Genomic DNA, 8,149 nt, shown 5'->3' on the forward strand with positions numbered 1-8,149 from the left:
AAAAAAAAAAAAAAAAAATTAAGCAAATGCTTGCCCCTAAACCCATCTCAACAATCCAGGACTGAAAAGAAGAGGGACCCTAAAAGTCCCAGAAACTACAAGTTGGGCTGCGGCTAGAGGAAGTAAATATCAGACTGAAGTGTAAGATGGACAGTTCTAAGTCTTAATCATCAGAATGAGACTGAGATGTTCACTTCATGTTTATACCTCACAGGTTGAGACAGACTTCTCAAGCAACATAAATGTAAAGTGCATTAGGATAGGACTGCAAGAGAGCTCTGAGAACATGCAGCAAGGAGACCCAATCCCATCAGGGAAGGCTTCCCAAGGGATCTCGTGCCCCACCGCGCACATCGCCCGCTCCCCATTCCCAAACGAGCCAGGCTTTTCATGCCTCCCTACCTTTGGACTCTGTTGTTCGTTCCACTTGCCTGGAGTGCTGTCTTCCCTCCCTTCCTGCTCAGTCAGGCTAACTTCACATTCTTTATACTCCAGCTGAAAAATGAAGCCATGCCCACGGCCTCTCCCCAAAGGAGGAGAAGTATCACCTATTCTGAGCTCCGAGGCTCTTGGGGACACCTTATGGGAACTGTGTGTGTGGATGCTTGTCTCCACCGCCGCACTGTGAGCTCATAGTGTTCCTACAGCCCAGCACGAGGCAAGCTCAATGGATGTCTTACTGAATGAAGGAATGAACGAATGATTGCATTTTAAATGGAATTAGGGGAAAATGATTCAAGACAGAGGAGTGAGCTGAGCTGAGCTCCTTGGAATGGTGTCTTCACCGAAACAAGCTTGGGTCAGGCAGATGTAATCAGCCCACCTATTACAAGAATCTCCATAGAAAAATAGGTCAGTTCTTTCCTATCACTTTAAGAACGCGAGGCCGCGGATCCGCGCCTGCGCAGTGAGAGAGTAAACGCCTCTCCTTTTCACCTTCCCCCCCTTCTCCCTAAAGCCCCAGGCGGCCGCAGCCTCCTCCTTGTACTCCCCTCCTTCAGGTGGGGTAATGGTCCGTCCCAGGGAGCTAGGCTTGTTCCGGAGGGGGGCAAGCAGACATGGTACGTTCCACTGCCTTCATTACCTTCCGCTTTTCGCGGCTCCTCTGTTCTATTTCCCCCTACCGAAAGAAACTTAATAGGCTGGCCCCAAAGAAGGCGGGGGGAGCCGGGCGGAGGGGACCGGTCTGAGCCGGTCTGCAGCGCAAGCGCAGTGCGGATAAACAGGAAGCGGGCGGTGGAGGCGGCGGCAGAGGCGAGCTGTGGGCTTCGAAGGGGAACAGCAGAAGAACTAAGATTATTGGGAGGGCAGCAGAGGCTGAGAACGAGGACAGGACTCTTGGCCGTCTTCATCCAGGGAACGAGAGGTCACAGCCTCGCTCTGCGCTTAGGCTTCTGACGCCCCAGCTTAAAGCTGAGGCAGCGGCTGACAAAGGGCTCACGCCGGTGCCGCCGCCCTTCTCATCCGGGCATTCGGGTCCCTGCGGAGAGGGAGGGGGAAGGGCAGAGGGGGAGGGGAAGAAGTCAGAGGGGCGCACACTTGGAGCTGAAGACCTCTACAGGGCTCCGGGCCTGTGGCCCAGCGGACGGAGGCCGAGGAGGACCCGTAAAGGTGGCGGCAGCCGGGGGCAGGAGGATGGTGCAGAAGGAGAGCCAAGCGACGCTGGAGGAGCGGGAGAGCGAGCTCAGCTCCAACTCTGCCGCCACTACTGGCGCATCGCTGGAGCCGCCGGCAGCTCCGGCAACCGGAGAAGATAACCCCGCCGGGGCTGGGGGAGCAGCGGTGGCCGGGGCTGCAGGAGGCGCTCGGAGGTTCCTGTGCGGCGTGGTGGAAGGTGAGCGCCCTCCTTCCCGCTCCCCCGCCCCGGCACTAACACGTTCTGTCCTCGGGAGGGGGGTGGTGGTGGCCGGGGTTCTGGAAGGCTGGAAAGCCCTTGCGTCTGAAATGTGGCCTTGCCAAAGCAAGGGGAGCGAGGAGACGGTGGGCGAGTCTCCCCGCACGCCCTTAAACGGCGTCGGATTCCCCGCTGGCCACTCAAAAGCCTGACCCCACCCGTCTTGGGCTTGGAGCCAAGCCGGCTCCTAAGGAGGCGGGTGGTATGGAGCCTGGTGTTTTGTTAGCCCCTGAGTTCTACCACTTTGTACCTTGCGATCTTATTCCCTAGGATTGTCTGCGTTCCAGTGAAAAAATGTGCTTTTGTACCCACCCTTTGGGTAAAATCGACCCACACTGACGTGCTTGTACTTCTGGAGTGAAGAGAAGCATGGTTGGCCTATAGTATTTGAAGTTCTGTGCTTAGAGTATTTTTGTTGCTCTCCCCCTGCAAGATTCATTTGCAGCTTAGAAAATTGTCCACTTTCCCAGCTACTGTACTTTACTCTCAAGGGATGAGGCTTTGGCTTTAATCGCAGATTCTCAAAGTATCCGAGATGCGTAATTTGAATTTGGTGACCGAGAAGTGGCTTAAAAAATGTTGTTCTCACCTTTTTTCCCACTTACAGTCGAAAAGAATGATGGACTTTTTTGGTAATGAGAGAAAATTACCAGATGCTTGTTGCACAGTTTCGGGATAAGAATGGAAAGATAGTCCACCTTGCCGTTCTGTAGAGGCATAAATCAGTTACCTTATTGCTCTTTGCGCAATTGCAGCATATATTTGAATTTTTTTGAAGTATTTTGGCCGTCGCAGAGTTTCCTAGATGTCTGTTTTATATCTCTGTTATATGTTATGGTGTGAATGGGGTAAAATAATCTTTAGAAAAACTAAAAAGGCATGGTAAAAGTATTGTTCTCGTGGCTGAGAACATCAGCTTTTCTATTTTTTTTTTTTTTGAGACGGAGTTTCGCTCTTGTTACCCAGGCTGGAGTGCAATGGCGCGATCTCGGCTCACCGCAACCTCCGCCTCCTGGGTTCAGGCAATTCTCCTGCCTCAACCTCCTGAGTAGCTGGGATTACAGGCACGCGCCACCATGCCCAGCTAATGTTTTGTATTTTTAGTAGAGACGGGGTTTCACCATGTTGACCAGGATGGTCTCCATCTCTTGACCTCGTGATCCACCCGCCTCGGCCTCCCAAAGTGCTGGGATTACAGGCTTGAGCCACCGCGCCCAGCCTCTGTGTTTTTTTTAACCATATAAATTAGAGTATTCTTTTGAAAAATGGCTGGTGGTTATGGTACAGACCATAACAGTCTGCTTTGGTGCTACAATAAGGTATAAAAGAGTTCAGCGAAGTTAACTGCCTTGCAGCATTTGAAGAACTACAGAATGGAAAATTATTATATAGTTTTATCAAAAATGATTGCATTGCGTGATTTATGTCGATGTATTTATTGGCTTGAGTGCAGGAAGATTTTAGAAAAAGAATCTTTTGTTATCAAAGATCTTGGGGTGGGGTTGAGAGTGTGCTGGGAAATTTCGGAGATAGACTGGAATGAGTCAAAGGAAACTTGCCAGTCCATTATACCTTCTGTAATGAAAGGAGAAAACTCATTTGGTTTAAGTTGACTTTCTTATTAAAAGGCGATTCTTCCTGTTTAAAGAATGGAGTTGTCTGCCATTCTCTGGTCTGTTCTTCCCTTGCCCTTGTATATTTTCTTGGTAACTGAGCACCTGAGCCGGCACTGATTTTTGTTTTGTTTTTGGTTTTTTGGAGATGGAGCCTAGCTCTGAGGCCCAGGCTGGAGTGCAGTGGCGTGATATCCGCCTCCCAGGCTGGATGGAGTGCAGTGGCGTGATCTCCGCCTCAGCGGTTCAAGCAATTCTGCCTCAGCCTCCAGAGTAGCTGGGACTGCAGGCACACGCCACCGTGCCTGGCTAATTTTTGTATTTTTATTAGAGATGGATTCTGCCATGTTGGCCATGCTGGTCTCGAATACCTGACCTTGTGATCCGCGGGCCTCCACCTCCCAAAATGCTAGCATTACAGGAGTGAGCTACCGAGCCTGCCCGGAACGTACTACAGTTTTATACAATGTAATGAATTTTAATTTGGTCTGTCATTGTTCTTTTTGTGATGCAGAGGAGTCATTCTGCCTAGAGGTTGGAGCTAAAATACATTTCAGAAATTTTTGTTCTAGACTAGTTTCTTATGTAGACTGTGTGGGTTATGTAGAACATTTTGTGTTCAAAATGCTTTTATTAACCGTCTTCGTGGTACTCTTGAGAGGCTGTCCTTATCTCTTGCTGATGATTAGACTGAGACGGGTGTAAAGTAAAAGTAAGACACGATGTAAAGTAGGTGGTTTGAGCTGTGATGAGCCCACTAAGGAGTTCCAGGTAAGTTTAATGCTTACTCAGCAATTTAGGTCATCAGTCTGCAAACTTGTTTTCTGCAGTGTGCATAATTAGTGTTTTGTCCTCCTGTGGGACACTCTGGGGCAAGTCACATTCTTGAGTTTTCTTTGTTTATTCTTTTCCGTTTAGGACCAGAAGTAACATACTTGAATTTTCATTTGTTCAGACCTTTGCTCTGTAATTAAGATTGCCTGAGAGTTTGTTGTTTAGACAGTTAGGCTTTTGAATTTCTTAGGAATGTGGTTTCAGGCATTTTTCGGTCCCTTTGACTATATCATTGTATCAGTAACTTTTTTTTTTTTTGGTTGAGTGAGAGAGAGTTGCTCTCTTGTCCAGGCTGGAGTGCAATGGTGCGATCTCTGCTCACTGCAACCCCTGCCTCCTGGGTTCAAGCGATTCTCTTGCCTCAGCCTCTCAAGTAGCTGGAATTACAGGCCTGGCCAGAAATTTTTTTGGGGGGGGACAGAGCCTCACTGTGTCACCCAGGCTGCAGTGCAGTGGTATGATCTTGGCTCACTGCAACTACCGCCTCCTGGGTTCAAGCTATTCTTGTGCCTCAGCCTCTTAAGTAGCTGGGATTACAGGTGCCTGCCACCATGCCCAGCTAATTTGTTTGCTTGCTTGTTTGTTTGAGACAGAGTCTCGTTTTGTAGCCCAAGCTGGAGTGCAGTGACCTGATCTTGGCTCACTGCAACCTCTGCCTCCCAGGTCCTGGTTCAAGCAATTCTCCTGCCTCAGTCTCCTGAGTAGCTGGGATTACAGGCACGTGCCACCATGCCCAGCTAATTTTTTTGTATTTTTGTAGAGGCAGCGTTTCGCCATGTGGGCCAGGCTGGTCTGGAACTCCTGACGTGAGGTGATCTACCCGCCTCAGCCTTCCAATGTGCTGGGATTACAGGTGTGAACCACCTCACCCGACCTCCCCTCACTCTTTGTAAAGCAGTTTTACTCCCCTTCTAGGAAGTAATTGTTACTGTTGGCAGTTTGTATTACATTGCAGCACTTCCCTATTGTAAGATTGAGATAGTCTTTTAAAAAATTGGATTTAAATATAGGTAGCCTTTATCAACAGTGAAAAGAGATGATCGATGTTTGTTTTAAAATATCACATAAGTAACATGCCATGGTAGAAAAATAAGAAAATTTACCTAAGTAAAAATGGAATGAAAGTCACCTTGTAATGTCGCTACCCAAAGACAAAGGAACCTGGCCGGACATGGTGGCTCACGCCTGTAATCCAAGCACTTTGGAGGCCAAGGCGGGCAGATCATCTGAGGTCGGGAGTTCAAGACCAGCCTGACCAACATGGTGAAACCCCATCTTAAAAAAATAATAATAAAAGGAATCTTAATTTTTTTTATTAATATTCTCCAGATTTGGTGTATTTTAGGTTTTTTACAAAATAGGATTGTATTGTATGCTTTGTAATTTGCTTTTCTCATGAATGCTTACCACATTTTGAAACTGAATGTAATTTCATTCTTACTTTGAATCTAGGATTTTATGGAAGACCTTGGGTTATGGAACAGAGAAAAGAACTCTTTAGAAGGTAAATATTATATGAAGGAGAGAAGAGAACCTTAAATCCTTAACATTTTCTTTGGTTTGAAGAAATAGTAACACTGAATAGCCCAGGTACATTTTGATGGTTTCTCAATTGCAGAAGTTATTTTACCTTGGTCCCTTATTTCTTCACCTAGGCCTTTGGTTTTAAAACTTTTCCTAGGGGAGCTGAATTAGGTTTTGGGCTTCACCTCACCCAGAGCTATCATGTTTTTTCTTAAGACTATTTTATATGTTGATGTAGGTTGTAATACTTAATTTTTTAAAATTCCACTGATAACAAAAATGTTAAAAGCTACTGTTATAGAATATTAGCTTTGTATGAGATGAAGATGCTCCAAGAAGAGGGAAAAGATGGAGATTTATAGCCTATAAATGTTGCCTGTTGATACATATGTAATTTTCTTTCCCCTTAAGGCTCCAGAAATGGGAATTAAATACATACTTGTATGCCCCAAAAGATGACTACAAGCATAGGATGTTTTGGCGAGAGATGTATTCAGTGGAGGAAGCTGGTAATCTTTTTCTTTTTAATCCATAAATTCAGAATCTGTGAAGAAAACAGTTACATCAAATGTAGTTATACAAGAATTTCATGATGTATTTTTTTTGTAGGTAGTTTCCTTTTCCTCTATCTGGTAACTATTCAGTTAGCTGAGACTCAAAAAGAGTGCTCTGCGCTAGCACGGTTGTGACCATACGTGTGATATTGTGGGTGTGCTAGGCTGACTCCACCTGTTCTGTGGTCATAGATTGTGCTGCTTATTTCTGCCAGTGGACTAAACAGTGAGCCACTGGGCAGAGAAGCGCTGGAGCTGGGCTAGGCCCAGGGCAAGGCAAGTGAGGAGGCCTCTTGGGTACACATTTTAAGGGACTCCCACCCCCCCAAAAAAAGTAATTAAGATAAATATTTTGTGCAATATTTTTTAAGAAACCAAAATGAATGCAGAAATTCATGATGGACACAATACTAAAATTTTAGGTAAAGACAGGATCAGTACTGCTGATTCTTTTGGTTCAGGCTCTAGTATGGTTTGGCCTTGTCAGCAATTACTGGTCCTTACCCTAGTCCAGGGAAGTGAGAAGCCATTAACAGGCTGTCTTTGCTATGGGTTTGTTTTTTTGTTTGTTTGTTTTTGTTTTTCTTTTGATTTATTTTTTGAGACAGAGTCTTGCTGTGTCCCCTAGGCTGGAGTGCGGTGGCGCGATCTCGGCTCACTGCAACCTCCACCTCCCTGAGTTCAGGTGATTCCTGTCTCACCTTCCCCGGTAGCTGAGATTACAGGCTCCTGCCACCATGCCCAGCTAATTTTTGTATTTTTAGTAGAAACGGGGTTTTGTCATGTTGGCCAGGCTGATCTTGAACTCCTGACCTCAAGTGATCTGCTTGCCTCGGCCTCCCAAAGTGCTGGAATTACAGGCTGGAGCTACTGCACCTGGCCTGCTATGGGTATACTTAAGTTGAGTTGATTATATAAAATTGATAAAATGTTAGTAGTATATCATAGAACCACCTAGTAAATGAGAGAGGGGCTTTTCTTTGGGGAGTTGAGTGAATGGTGAAACATTTTTGTACTTGAAATTAAATAGTATACGTGTGTAGCTAACAAGATATTTGGTTACAGAGCCCAGCTAAGGCACCGAAGGCCGAAAGTTTTCTAGAATTACAAAGAAGCGATTACAACTTATCTCCATCTAGTGTTGTTTACTACTCGATTTATAAAGTCTGCCTTCAACTTAATTATTTTTTGGTGGTGCTGGTAATTAATGTGATCAATAATCAAAGTAGAGTAAAAATGACTATCTTGAGATATTACTGTAAATTATTCAAAAATATGTCCATAGTAGTAGTATTTAAGTTGATTTAGGAAAATTGTCTATCAATAATTTTAAAAGCTTAAAATCTGTGATTAATGTTTTTCCTATAGATGGAAATGGGTTAAGATTGTTAAGGCCATGACTTAACTCTGGTTCTTTTTCTTTTTCTTTTTTTGGAGACAGTGTTTGTCTTTGTTACCCAGGCTGGAGTGCAGTGGCTTAACCACAGCTCACTGCAGTTTTGATCTGCAGTTTTGATCTCCCAGGCTCGAGTGATCACTCCCACCTCAGCCCCCCAAGTAAATGGGACTATAGGTGCATGTCACCACGCCAAGCTAATTTTTGTATATTTTGTAGAGGGGGAGTTTTCGCCATGTTGTTTTTGCTGGTCTCAAACTCCTGAACTCAAGCAGTCAACTCATCTTGGCCTCTGAAAGTGCTGGGATTACAGGCATGATTCCCTTATTTATTT

The 8,149-nt window shown here is 45.5% G+C and overlaps 1 protein-coding gene across 1 annotated transcript in view; it reads left to right on the plus strand.

The window, feature by feature from the left end:
• The first annotated feature begins 949 nt into the window (after positions 1 to 949).
• OGA (O-GlcNAcase) overlaps positions 950 to 8,149 on the plus strand; it is a 36,042-nt gene continuing 28,842 nt past the window's right edge. The window contains exons 1-3 of the mRNA XM_037739563.1: positions 950 to 1,834; positions 5,794 to 5,845; positions 6,277 to 6,374. Of these exons, the coding sequence (XP_037595491.1) occupies positions 1,636 to 1,834; positions 5,794 to 5,845; positions 6,277 to 6,374 (349 nt within the window). The 5' untranslated portion in view covers positions 950 to 1,635. The remainder of the gene's footprint in view (positions 1,835 to 5,793; positions 5,846 to 6,276; positions 6,375 to 8,149) is intronic.

Source organism: Cebus imitator, unplaced genomic scaffold, assembly GCF_001604975.1.
Source record: "Cebus imitator isolate Cc_AM_T3 unplaced genomic scaffold, Cebus_imitator-1.0 Scaffold71, whole genome shotgun sequence".
NCBI lineage: Eukaryota > Metazoa > Chordata > Mammalia > Primates > Cebidae > Cebus > Cebus imitator.